The 13,590-nt window shown below is 37.4% G+C and overlaps 2 protein-coding genes and 1 non-coding gene across 5 annotated transcripts in view; 1 reads left to right on the forward strand and 2 right to left on the reverse strand.

Annotated features, from left to right (window-relative positions):
• The window catches only part of LOC112137178, a 4,327-nt gene extending 1,932 nt beyond the window's left edge, over positions 1–2,395 (reverse strand). The window contains exons 1-4 of the mRNA XM_024259345.2: positions 2,253–2,395; positions 1,440–2,069; positions 1,092–1,178; positions 173–364 (exon numbers count right to left, since the gene is read on the reverse strand). Coding sequence (XP_024115113.1) covers positions 173–364; positions 1,092–1,178; positions 1,440–2,069; positions 2,253–2,325 — 982 coding nt within the window. The 5' untranslated portion in view covers positions 2,326–2,395. The remainder of the gene's footprint in view (positions 1–172; positions 365–1,091; positions 1,179–1,439; positions 2,070–2,252) is intronic.
• A 722-nt stretch (positions 2,396–3,117) lies between these two features.
• On the reverse strand, positions 3,118–3,190 carry trnar-ccg. The gene has a single exon. It is a non-coding gene; the product is annotated as a tRNA-Arg (tRNA).
• Positions 3,191–3,247: 57 nt separating this feature from the next.
• Positions 3,248–12,005, forward strand: LOC112137633 (importin subunit alpha-1). Of its 3 annotated transcripts, none has more exons than XM_024260051.2 (11): positions 3,248–3,493; positions 3,781–3,896; positions 4,011–4,148; positions 5,367–5,446; positions 6,607–6,875; positions 7,856–7,950; positions 8,159–8,422; positions 8,586–8,819; positions 9,018–9,200; positions 10,541–10,690; positions 11,261–12,005. In XM_024260051.2, the coding sequence occupies exons 2-11, from the start codon at positions 3,795–3,797 to the stop codon at positions 11,345–11,347; spliced, it is 1,602 nt and encodes a 533-aa protein (XP_024115819.1). In that variant the 5' UTR covers positions 3,248–3,493; positions 3,781–3,794; the 3' UTR covers positions 11,348–12,005. The 3 variants fall into 3 exon arrangements, with proteins under 3 accessions (XP_024115819.1, XP_024115820.1, XP_024115821.1); XM_024260052.2 differs by lacking the exon at positions 3,248–3,493 and adding an exon at positions 3,528–3,685; XM_024260053.2 differs by lacking the exon at positions 3,248–3,493 and adding an exon at positions 3,529–3,709.
• The last annotated feature ends 1,585 nt before the right edge of the window (positions 12,006–13,590 follow it).

Below are 13,590 nucleotides of genomic sequence, written 5' to 3' on the forward strand. Positions count from 1 at the left end.
GAAAAATGTCTAATTTAGCCAAAACAGTTTGAGGGGCCAGGCCAAATGTGGAGGAGGGCCAGATCCGGCCCGCAGGCCATAGTTTGGGGACCCCTGCTTTAAAGCGCTTTGGGCCTTCATGGAAGGTAGAAAACCCATTTACCATTAATGTAAATGCCATTTAATTTCTCACCGAGCTTGATATCCGGGCAGGGCTTGCTGCACTTGAAGCTATCCAAGACGAAGAGGCGAACTTTGAAGAAGAAGGTTTCTGGTGTCACGTACAGGTGGCTCATCTTGTAGAAACCATCGCTGCTGACCATCAGCGTGATGAGCCGAATGCCTTTGGGCAGAACGTCGATGTCATGGACGATCCCGTTGACAGCTGTCTCAGCAGATGACAAAAGCATTGGCCTGTGAATAACTCTTCACAACCCTGAGGAACCATTAAGCTACGTTCACACCGGGCATGTGATGCACATTCAAGAGTGGGGCTCACACTGATGTGTCACTACCTGACATTAGTGCATGAACCCAGTTGGGATGGACTTAGTGTGAAATGTCAAAAATCTTGCTTCAGGCTTTTTCTTTCACAGCTCTATTCCAATATATTAAAGACTTGGTGTCATAGAATTCCAGCCAGGCACAAATTACAATTAGTAATTTCTCCTTCATGATCAATTTTGTAATGATTGGCACGTGTTTTGAAAAGGACACTGACTACAAACTCCCCCGAGTCCCTGATTGGTCAAAGCTCAACTGGTTTAACTTTGATGGCTGTGCAGTTTGTATGTAGAACCTGAAAGTGGAATAGGGTGTAAAGATTCATGGATTAACCATGAATAGATTTATCCAACCAGATGAATCTGTCTGAGGCAAGTTGCTGATCAAATCAAACTATACCATTAAAAAATAATTTCAGAATTAAATAAATCAATAATCGATATTGGAAATACCATTTGGATTGAGACACCGTAGGTTCATTTTACTAAAAGGTAAAAACTACCAAGTACCATCACAGTGGACAACACACATGTAATGCAGCAAAAACGGATCAACCATCATTACAGTCCAATGTGTGGAAACTTTCTAAATGTATCTTTTTTACATACCGAACTCGCTGTGGCAGTAATATTCCCTCTCATCTTTCTCTTTGCGGCACTCACTGATGCAGAAGGAATCGTGCATGAAGTCTGACTCTGAGGACAGGAAGACACGATCAGGGAAGGACTCTCAGACAGAAGATATGCTAGCAAGAATACTGAGGGTTAAGTTTTACTTTACAGATGCTGCCTTTTCAGTACACTTTAATTCCAAAAAACTTTGTGATATTTACTCCTGAAATTATGACAATCTCAGTCAAAACTGTGCAATCTTGCCATTTTAAAGAAATAAAATCCTTATATTTAGGCCATTTTATCAAGGCCAGCTCAAGCAGAGGAAAAATGTAATGCAGATACCTCGTCTCAGAATGTCAAACTGGTAAAGCAGGCTGGAGGAACGTCTGTTGAACAGGAGCGGTGAGCGGCTGTTGTTCCAGGTTGCAGATCCAATTCCAAACGGATAGAGGCTGGCTTTCCCAGGCCGGTTCTCTTCTGGGTCGGGTCGTCGGTTCAGGGGATCTCTGTGTGGAGAGGCAGCCGTCTGTTGCAGCTGGACCTGAGGCTGGGTGCTGGACGGAGCTCGGGGTCTGGAGTTGGGGTGTCCCTCTGCTTCGCTGGAGTGAGCTGGGATGAATTGGGACTGGGGGTCTTGGTTGTTTTTCTGTGCTGTGCGGTTGACACCTGCAGCTCCAGGCGGCTGGGTTTTTGGAAGCAGACTGACCACCACTCTGTTTTTCTCACTGTTGTGCTCAGTCAGACGGTTGGTCTTGGGGCCCTTCTTGCTTTTGTTGTGGGGCCCATGGTGGCGAAGAATGGGAGCAAGGTCACTGTGCTTCGGCCAGGCAAGTTTAGGCTCGGTGGACTTGCTGTTTTTCTCCAGGAGCTCGTTGATCGGCAGGGATGGCTCCTTCAGGATCAGGCGGCTCTGGTTGTTGGAACCAGGATCCATCAAGCTGTCATGATCCTTTTCTGTGAGGCCATATATCTCTGTGGTTGAGACAGACATCCTGCATCACACAGGTCCAGAAATAAACAACAACAACACAACATACTACCATTACAACATCTCAGAAGACTGGGAACACTCCTGGTTCTGAAACAGGTTTTGAATGGAGGTCCAAAATCAACGAGAAAAACGTCCTAAAAATGTTACTATGAAATCTTGCCTACCATTCACAACATGACCCTTTGAGAAGTAAAGAGGAAAGACCAGAAACAAGCGGATCCCATTAATCCCTGTCATCCTGGGTGTCCAGTGTTGGGAGCGAGTACGGTGTACGGTGTGCTGGAAGACTGGGATTCCTTGGATTTTTATAGGACGGCTCCAAGAGGGGATGGGATGGAAAAGGAGACGGTGGGATGTGCCAAACACAAAACTTCTACCTTTCTCATATTCTGTTTATGTAGTTGCTGTAAAAGTCACCTGATAGTTGGCACAAATGTCTGTAGTGTAGATTTTGTTTAATGCCATCATTGCACAGAATGCAGTTTTAATGTGAAGATATATAGTTTGTTTGGGCAAAGTCAGGGTGTTTGCTTCCTTGGTGTTTACTGCCCTCTTATGGTCATATTAGGTAGTAGTCCTAGGTCACCCATTGGATCATAATTCACCAATAATAAGTTTTAGTAATGCAAAAAAAAAAAAACATCACAAAGGAAATAATATTATGTGTCATTATAACCATTTACTGAAGTGTAAAGGGACTGGCGTCAAATATATTCTTTGTATTGGACTAACAATCTGGTTAGAGGTTTAACTTTCTGTCATTCTGGGGAAGAACGTGATAAAACAGCGCTGAATATCTTTTAAGTAAAATACATCAGGTGTACAAAGTATCAAATTATTGCAAAATACTTACACGTCAAAATGTTTGTTTCTCAAAATAGCAGAAATTAAATTTGAATATATTTTTTATTCTTTGTCGGAATACAACCTTACTCAAGGGTGTATTTACTAGCTACTATAATGTACAGTATTTTATTAACATTAAAGAAATTTGGACGTTCATCGATGATTAAAAATTTCAGATTCAACCGACCCAGATGGGACTCGAACCCACAATCCCCAGCTCCGGAGGCTGATGCCTTATCCATTAGGCCACTGGGTCATCACATGCTTTACGGCAGAAATACAATATTATGATACTTTTACTGGAAATACTGCGTCTTTTTACGGTTACTGGGGGATTGTTTCTCGTGGTTTGCTATTTCATCTGTAAACAACAATAATCCTAAAACGTGACTCCACGGGCGGGTGCGTTCTATACCTCATTATTGTGGTTTTCCCTCAAGTTTACGGAAAAAGGCGGGACTTACGGGCCATCAGACCAGTCAGCAATAAGAAAAAGAAGGCTGTATCCTACACTAATGACGTCACATTTGTAACTCGTTTTTTAAGAGATCTATTCAAGGTAAGCGCGTTAAAATGTTTTGTCGACTGAATCTTTTTAACTTAATTTTTGAAAGTCGAGGTTATATTTTCAATGTGATGATAATATCATTACTCATTTGAGTTTAGACTGTTCTTATTTAAGCTGTAGAAGCCAGCATGCACGATAGTTTACATACATGGCATTAAAGCTAACCGGCTTGTCTTAAGCTAGGTTAGTTTACTAGCTAACCACATGGTAAACGTCTAAAACACTTTTTAAATCAAAGTTGCGTCAACAATGATAACACTAACCATTTATCGTTGCAGGTGTTCTGCATGATATGACTGAAATCGGCTGTCTTGCTCAACAGTGTGGAATGTCAGCGGGCACCGACATCGCTGCTCGAATCCACTTGTTCAAAAACAAGGGAAAATGTGTACTTGTAGGTGTTTGTGCTTCGGTTTCTAACCCATACCACTAATATTTATTCAGTAGTCAACATTCAGAAGCACGTTTTGAAAGTCTCGTTGTCCAAAATGTGTGAATGTGTTTTCAGGAGTCGAGGCGCAGGAGGGCGGAAGTTAACGTCGAACTGAGGAAAGCGAGGAAAGATGAGCAGATTTTAAAAAGAAGAAACGTTCAGAGCTCCCAGGACAATCCAGCTTCCCTCCTTCAAGAGAACAGCAGAGGAAAGGTTATCATCTCCTTCTTCTCTGTTTCAGTTTGTAGTGTGGTATGACATTACATATAACTGGGATGTAACTATTAATTAATATCCAATCAGATCGATCTGTCTAAATTACCATTAAAATTGTTTTAAAATTTGATGAATCGATGTTGAATAATTCTAATTTGGATTGATGCATAGTAGGTCTATTTTACTATAAATATTATGTCTACTTCTTTGTTTACACTTTATTGGAGAAATAAAAGGAATCTAGAAAACATTACCTGCATTGTTCAGTAGCAGGTTTTTATCTCTGAGTCACACTGGTGGAAGTTTTGGCTCAAGATGTCCTGGATCAGTTTTTAGGTCACTGAATTATCGGTTCATTTTGAATTCAAAATGAACCGATAATAACAATAAATTGTATCAACAACCACTAATTATGCTATGAATCGAATTGTTGTTAAATCACTTCACCCCTAGTTGAAAGTAGGGCTGCCCTGATTAGTTGACTAATCGACGACTAATCAACTATTATAATAGTCTAAAACTAATTTAATAGTCGATTAGTCGTTACTTTATATTATATGGGGTCAGACTGTAGTGAAGTTAAAAGTTATCATGGTATTCTTCTAGCTTTTTGAATTATTTTGACATTTATTAAAGTTTTTTTAGGTTGTTTTTGGAGTTTAGCTAATATTTCAGCTGCATGCTAGCTGTTTTGGCTAACTTGGGCTTTTTTCAGTTTTTTTAGCCTGATTTGGCATTTAGCTAACATTTTAGCTGGATACCAGTTTCAGCGTTATTAGCTATCAATTTCAGCATCTTCATCTTCATTCACACTAGCATTATCACAGGTAATGCTATATATCAAAATTTTTGTTAGCTTAAAGTTAATGATGGTTAAGATGTGTGCTTTATATTCAGTTTGTGCATGACCCGATTAGTCGTCTAATCGGGGAAAATAATCGGTGATGAGTCGACTATTCAAATAATTGTTTGTGGCAGCACTAGTTGAAAGGCTACTATAGGCTGCATGCATAGGAGTTTCTAAGTTATTGCTGCATTCATTTGTTTTAAATAAAAAAAAAATGTTGGCTAGATTTATTTACTAATATTTCTCCTATACGTTTATGCATTTATTTAAGTCCCTGATACTAAAAAACCTTTTATCCACTGTCTCTTATTTGCAATTTCTTTTTTTTCTTTTTAGATTTAAGTTAATTTGGGTTTTGTTTCTTTCAGTGCTGGTCTGTGGAGGAGATTGTCGGAGGTGTGAACAGTCAGAACTCAGAACATCAGATACAGGCAGTGCAGGCTGCCAGGTAATTTTGTTTAAAAACATTTTAAATGTCATTTCAAAATTAAACTATTATTGACTTCAATTTTTTTTTATTTTGCTATGAAACTCATGGATTGGAATTTCTCATTTGATAGACCGCTGTGTGTCATTGATGCAGTTAAAAATAAAACGTTTAAAAGGGTAAATTATGCTGAAAAACATGCTTGGGTTTGTTAACTGGAGCAAAACTTGATTCAACACCTGACATTATTGTTAGAAAGTCTGAAAAATCTACAATATAGATGTTAACTGTAGAAACAAGAAAATATGATTGTTGGGATAACCGTTGTCACTATTGATTGTGTTGATTGTTAAGAAAAGTCATTTTTTTAAGTTTATAAATCTTCAGTTATGATCAAAAATGGTAAGATTTTTTCCTGCTTTTCTTAGTGTGCTGGGAGTGTTATCTGATATTTTACAGGGAAAATACATAACTTCAGAAAATAAAAGATGAAGTACTATTTTAAAAGTTATTTGAACTCGTCACATGTAAAAAAAAAAAAAGAAATCACAGTTTGAGAGATGCTTGGTTCTTTTTATATTTTTACTTTTGTTTGTGCCAAAAATAGACATAATTCCTACTTTTTATTTTTTTAAAAACAGAAGGTCATGAATGCAGACTATAAGTAAGACTAACCGGCTCCTTCTAGGTTTTACTGTTAAAACTTGCAGACCCCTGGCCTATATCATGCTTTTCTTAAGTTTATCAGAGTAAACTATAAATATAATCATATATTACCTTTGGAACACTAAATGCCAAATTATTTATGAAATATGAGCTACTTTTGTGAACTATTTTCCTACCCAGAAGTAAGATGCCTCAATTTCTAAGGGGCTGTTCTCACTTTGTGACGTCAGCTTGTTTTCGTGGGTATAGGAGGGGCTGGTGTTGAGAGTGTAGGTTTTTAAGGGAATATTCAGTAATGCGTGAATTGATTAAAATACTGCTTTGGGGTTGTTTATAATGAGGAATTAACAGTATAATGCACTTGAAAGCTCAAAAAGTTTATTTTGCATGATATAGACTTTTTAAATCAGAAACAAAGAAGACAGTTCAAAACAAGGTTGTAGTTAGATATCTCCTGAGAGTTTTTCTTGGCCACTAATTTTCTTTGTTTTTGTTTATTCCTTGGTTCCTGCTAGGAAGTTTCTGTCCAGAGAAACAAATCCACCTATTGATAGCATCATTGCTGCTGGACTCATTCCAAAGCTCGTAGGTTTTCTGGCTCACTTTGAAAACCCTCCGATCCAGTTCGAGGCAGCATGGGCCCTGACCAACATCGCTTCAGGTACCTCCCACCAGACGAACTCTGTCATCGAGGGCGACGCCGTTCCAGCCTTCATCTCACTGATGTCGTCTCCCCACCAGCACATCACTGAACAAGCCATTTGGGCCCTGGGAAATATTGCAGGTACTGTGGGCTGACTAAGTCTCTTTACACCGGATTTTCCACAGAATCTCAAAAGATTAGTGACCCCAAGCTTAAAGAGGGGGGCACTTTTCTGTTCTATGTCCTTTCATGTGGGGGTTTTGGATAAATAATTCCACTCTTGGATGGATCAGGTTCAGTCGAATTGCAGAAAATCATTTTCCTTTTTGTTTCTTTTTTTCTGGGCTTGCATATTGCTTCAAATTAATAAAAACTCTACTTACTTACTTACTCTAGTTATAAATATGTAATTTCCTTTTGTGGCATCCTTCTTTAACCATATCACAGCTTTATGGGTTGCTTGATTTTGTGATTTGGCTTAGATTGACAACGAGAATGACACAACACCTAGAAAACTCTCTGAAAACATTTGTACACTATAAAAGTTGCTTCATCTTTTTATAATCCCGCTTTTTAAAAAATGAAAGTAAGTTGCTGTTAATATCAATTAAGTTTCATCTGCTATCATTTCAAATTTATGGAATAATTTTTGTGCCACCATATTGCAAGCAAAAGTCACATTTTTTAGATAAAATTTTCTAAGCAAAATGTAAAAATCACATTTCCAGAAATGCTAAATTTTTTATATATATATACATTTTTGATTTTGTTCATGCCAAAAAATAGACATTATTAATTCGTCTTATTAAAAAAAGCAAAGGCAATAAATACAAATCTAAATTTCTTAGAGGCTAGACTAAGACGATGAGATAATTGTAGCAAAAAAAGTTTGCAAACTTAAAAAAAATGCTTTTGAAAGCAAATATTTAATATTTTGATTTGCAAATTACAAAGTTTTTTTCTTAACACTTTAAATTTTGTTTGCAATTTAGACAATTTTTATCTCAAAACTGTGACTTTTGCTTACAATATGGTCACAAAGATCACTCCATAAAAAATCACTCCAAAGATCTCAAATTGCATTATTGACAGAAACGTTCATGTCTTTCCTCCTCGTGTAGGAGATGGAGCCAATAGCAGAGATTTGGTCATCCAACATGGCGGGCTTCAGCCCCTTCTGGCCTTGTTAGAAACTTCTGACTTGTCTTTGTTTAGTGTAAGTATTTCTTTTTTTTTTTTTTTTAGCAAAACTGATGGTAAAAACAAGGTAGTGTGAAGTAACTATAGAATGGTGCAGTTCTTTATATAAGATACAGCACAAAGTGATCTCAAAGCCTTGACTTTAATGAATATATTTTGTTTTTAACGACTTAATAATTTTCTTTTGAAGAACCTTTTGTAAATGATTTAACCTGATTTACCAGTCTGCCTACCTCAGCAATCTCACCTGGGTGCTCTCAAACCTGTGTCGGCACAAGAATCCAGCTCCTCCTCTGGCAGCGGTGCGTCAGATGCTTCCTGTCCTGGTGCGCCTCCTGCACCTGAATGACAGGGAGGTCCTGGCTGACACCTGTTGGGCCTTATCTTACCTGACTGAAGGGACAAACGAGAGGATAGAAATGGTGGTGCAAACTGGTTGCGTGCCCCGTCTCATCCAGCTTCTCGCATGTCAGGACGTCTCTATCGTGGTATGTGGTTTTAGGTTAAGGAAAGCAGCAATACTGAATGCAAACGTAGTTTTTATTGTCTCCAGTCTAATACGACTGTTATAAAAGCATAATCTGTGCAGAAGTTACAGTGCTGTCTGCAGTGCTGAAGAAGTGAGTTGTTTGCCCTCCTTCCGTTTCTTAGACTCCTGCTTTGAGAACTGTGGGCAACATCGTGACTGGAACCGATGAGCAGACCCAGTGTGTGCTGAATGCAGGTGCACTGGCAGTGTTCCCCGTCCTGCTGGGCTACCCCAGCCCCAACATCCAGAAAGAAGCAGCATGGGCTGTTTCCAACATCACTGCTGGCAAGAGCAGCCAGATACAGGAAGTCATTAATGCAGGCCTGGTACCCATGCTGGTGGAGATTCTTCACCAGGTCAGAACTCAACACTACATAGAAACATGTAGCCTGTGTGTCAGATGGTAAACTAAACCGTTTCTGTTTAAATATTTTCATGCTTGTATTATTTGCAGCTATTTTAAGTATATCTATACATTTTATTGTCTTATTTACAAACGAATGACTTGTGCTAGACATTGATTTGAAAGTACTGCATGGCTGCTGTTGTTTCAGGGAGATTACAAGACCCAGAGAGAGGCCGTGTGGGCTGTCACCAATTATACCAGCGGGGGAACCGTGGATCAAGTATCATATTTAGTCCATTGCAACGTTTTCGAGCCTTTGATCAAACTGTTGAATATCAAAGACAGCAGGGTGATCTTGGTCATCCTGGATGCAATCAACAATGTTTTACAGGTATTTAACCACATACTGTTGACTCTGTCTCGTTACTTTAAGGGTGTATTCAAACTGGACACATTTGGTTCGTTTCCTCCGATAAAATGGAACAAATTTACCATCTGAATTCACCCAAGAGGACCCTGGTCTGGGACCAGGAACCGCTCTTAGACCCATCTATCGAATTGGTCTCCGTTTCCAATCAGGCTTCCAGTTGGCTCTGAGTTTAGAAAAGGCCCCAGGCTCGGAGTGGAACAATTGGACCAAATTGGCCACAGTAGCCGGGCATTATAGGATGTAGACAGTGAACCGCGGAAAAAAACGTGGAGCAATGATGCAACAGCAACTCATTGAAATGTGGTAGGATGAATGCACTCTCATTAAAACAACTTTTAACGTGATACACATTACTTCTCTTACTGCTTTCCTGATAATCTATATGTCGTAACACTTATCAGTGTACCTTCTTAGCCGTCTTCTCCTCAGTAACCTACTAGCTGCATTCCTCCACCATACCAAAGCATCAGTAAATGTGTTGAACCGGATGTTGATATAAAGTTCACAATTGTTCAGCAAAATATAAAGCTTGGATAAGTGAACTGTTCTGACAAGGATTGCAATTATTCTTGTTGCTTTGCGCCGCCCTCGCAATTCCTGGCCAATGACTTGAAGAGATCTTTAGTCATGTGGTTGATCTAAAGAATCTAAAGTCAATCTAAAGGTGTATCTAATGATCTAATGTCACATACTTTAATCAAGTTTTGTTTACGAGCTTTGGTTCTAAACAGAAATGTCCAGTTGAAAGGCAGTCTGAATACAGACCAAACACAAGGTTCAGGTTTTTGATCTGGACCACATTAGGCGAACTCGGTTCAGACCAACTGACTTTTCCAGTATGAATACACCCTTAATGTCCATCTTCCTCCGCTTCATCCGGGACCGGGTCGCGGGTCTTAATGTGTTTTGTAAAACAAGCAATGCATTTTCAGACATACTGTAAGTGATAATGATGTTTTTGCACTCCTCAGATTTAACTTTCTCAATAATAGTTCTCTTAACTTTCTTTCAGAGTGTTTCAATTTAAACACTATTTAGCTGGTTAATAAAGGAGATATTGCATTTCTAGTTGTGATGCCAAAAATACTGTATGTAGTCTTGTTTCCAGAAATATTTACCTGTACTAGTCACATTAAGAAAGAAGCACAATTAAGGATTATTTTTTTATTCTTCAGTTATACACATTTTATAAGTAATGTAGATTGTTTAACTGAAGGCCATTGGGTTTTCATGTCCATAATCAAACCAGCCTTCTAATCACTGGAAGCTCAAATTATTTTTGTTCTTCTCTTTTTGGACAGATGTCAAAAAGTACCAGTGAGATTGAGAAAGTGTGCCTTTTGATTGAGGATCTGGGAGGTTTAGACGCTCTTGAGGCACTGCAGTCTCACGACAATGAAGCCGTTTACAAGTCCTCCCTCAACATAATAGACAAATACTTCTCTCACGAGGTGAGTTTTACTCTGGTTTTCCACCTAACTGAATGGAAAAAAACTGACTAAAATATAGGATTAAGTCTTTTAATTAATTGTTTATCATACAAAATCCAGAGAAAGATGACAGTGTTTTGGGGATCAAAGTCATGCAAAGATGAAAACTTCACTGTAAAGGCTTTTGAACATCTCTCTGCTGCTGATTCGGTGATTCGTTCAGTTGTAAACAATATGGAAAAAAGTTTTAATAAATACATTTATGCATTCATTACATCAGTAATGATGTAATGGTAGTCGGATGACATTTAAAAAAATGTACCAGGATTTTATTTGGTCAGACATGTATCAGATGTTTCTATAAGCTGGAATTTGGGGGATTTCCTGTACATTTTAGAAAGTGATCCAACTTTTTGATGTTTTCAGAGATTCCTGCATTTTAGACTTTGACTGTCTGCCAATCCTGTAGCGTTTGAACATATTATACAAACTGCAAACAATTTGTCTTTGTGATTACCAGACAAATGTCTAAAAAACCAAACTTTTTCACAAGTATCTTTTAATGTTTTTTCCTGACCCTCTGTTTTCCAGAACGACGATGAGGCTGTAGTTCCTGAATCTGAGGCAGATTGTATTGCCTTTCATATCCCTGAGGATCATGGATCTTTTCAGTTTTAAAATGTTTTATTTCCTTAACGTTATATAATATAGACATGGAATGGGCAAACTTTTTGACTTGTTTCCACAAAGGGTTTTTAAATGTGACAGAAGGGCCAGACGAGGAGCAGACGGGTGCTAATTCAGCTCGTAAAAGAAATAATGTGGATGAAAACATGCTTTACTTTTGATTAATAAATAAATATATATATATATATTTTTAAACAAAACATTTTGATGTTTCTATTTCAAGATGGTGCATTTTGTTTTCATCTTAGAACCAATTACACCAAATGGTTGATGTCCTTCAGGGGAAAAAAAGTGAGAGAAAAGCTGCGTTCATGTGGTGTTTGAATGATCAGAAAAATGACTGACCGGAAAACAAACATGAACATCAGAAAAACAACAAATCTTCCAACACTGCATGAATGCAGAATAACTTTCTGCGCCTAAATAAAGGTCATTTTATTTGTGGTCCGCCATCTATAGGGAGACACCAGAATTACAGGGAAAATAAAAAATGTATAAGGTTAAATAAGATAATATATTACAGTTTGGCGGGCCAAATTAAACATTTAACAGGGTGCATATGGCCCCGGGGCTGTAGTTTCTCCACCTCTGATATAGACATTTCATTAAAGACTTTTTTTGTATTTTTAATAAACTTTTACTATGCTTGTTTTTTTGTGTGTGTATTTTGTTCTGTTTTACAAAACTGTAATATCCAAGTTTTTAATATGTTTTAGAATATACTTAGGGTTTGTATTTCTCAATGCATTTTATTTACACTACATGTGTCAAAGTCAAGGCCCAGGGGCCGGATACGGCCCTCTGGGTCATTATATCCGGCCCTCCAGATCATATTTTTTTGTTGTTATTAATGGCCCGATGTTATCTTGCGCTTATTTTCAACTTGTATAATTTTGACGAAATATATTGTTATTGAGAGTAAAATATTGAAGGTTTAAGTTTTATACATTTTCATTTATTCTAGAATAATAATGCTGCCCCCCAGGGGATTAATAAAGTATATTGATTGATTGATTGATTGATTTTTATTATTTATAATTATGAAATTACAGTTTTAAAGTTTTAAAAATTGCCATTCTGTGAGTTCTTTGAACTATTTTGGCATTTACTAAGAACTTTGGGGCTATTTTGGAGTTTAACATTTCAGCCACACACCGGCTGGTTTGGTTAATTTAGGCGTTTTATCGTTTTTTAGACTATTTTGGAATTTAGGTAATAATTCTACTCCATGCGACCTGTTTTTTTTCAGGCCAATTTGGCAGTTAGGAAACATTTTAGCTATCTATCAGCTTCATCGTTCTCAGCTTTAAGCTTCAACATTTTCGGCTTCAGGATTTTCAGCTATCAACTTCAGAGTTTTCAGCTTTTAGCTTCAGCAATTTCAGCTTCAGCATTTTCATCTATCAGCTTCAGCATTTTTTAGCTATCAATTTCATCATCTTCAGCTATCAGCACTAGCATCTTCACTGGACAAATTCAGCTTACAGCCTTCACCCCAGCATTATCGCAGGCTATATATCTAGTTCATGATTATGTAAAAAAGTTATGGTTTTAAAGTTTTAAAATTATGTTTTTGTGTTTTCAATAAATGTTTATAGGCTACTGTTCGGCTCTCGACCTAAGGTGTGTTTTGGATTTTGGCCTCCTGTTAAATTAAGTTCGACACCCCTGATTTACACGGAAAACGAAATTGTTTAAAAAAAAATGTTTAAATGCAATTCTTTTCAAACTCCCACTAGATGGCGCTGATGTCTAGTTTTGAACCCTGTCTTTTTAGGATGATTAAAATGTTACCCATAGACTGTGTATAAAAATAACATTTTTACAGTCAATGATGTTACCCCATAGAGGTCATAATGTTATATAGTGTAAATATTTTAAATAATTCTATTAATCATTGTATTTTTCTTCTAAATTGTTTACATGAAGAGTGTTTACTCTAAATGACCACAGTGACTCTGGTGTAAACACTAAATCTTGTGGATTTTACAGTAAAATAATTGCAGTTTCGGAATTTTATGCAAAGAAACAACAATAATAATTTTTGTCAATACGTTAGTGTTATGTTTATTATAATTTTTAACGTATTTGTTAGTGATATCAAGTATACATCAATATAAATGCGAAACTTGTTTTTAAAAATTGGTAAAGGAATACAGTGGGTCGCAAATGTTTGTGCTATAACACTTACATGCCTGTAGTTATTTCTGTGAAGATTTGTTAGTAATTTCGTT

This window comes from Oryzias melastigma, linkage group LG1 (assembly GCF_002922805.2).
Source record: "Oryzias melastigma strain HK-1 linkage group LG1, ASM292280v2, whole genome shotgun sequence".
Lineage (NCBI taxonomy): Eukaryota > Metazoa > Chordata > Actinopteri > Beloniformes > Adrianichthyidae > Oryzias > Oryzias melastigma.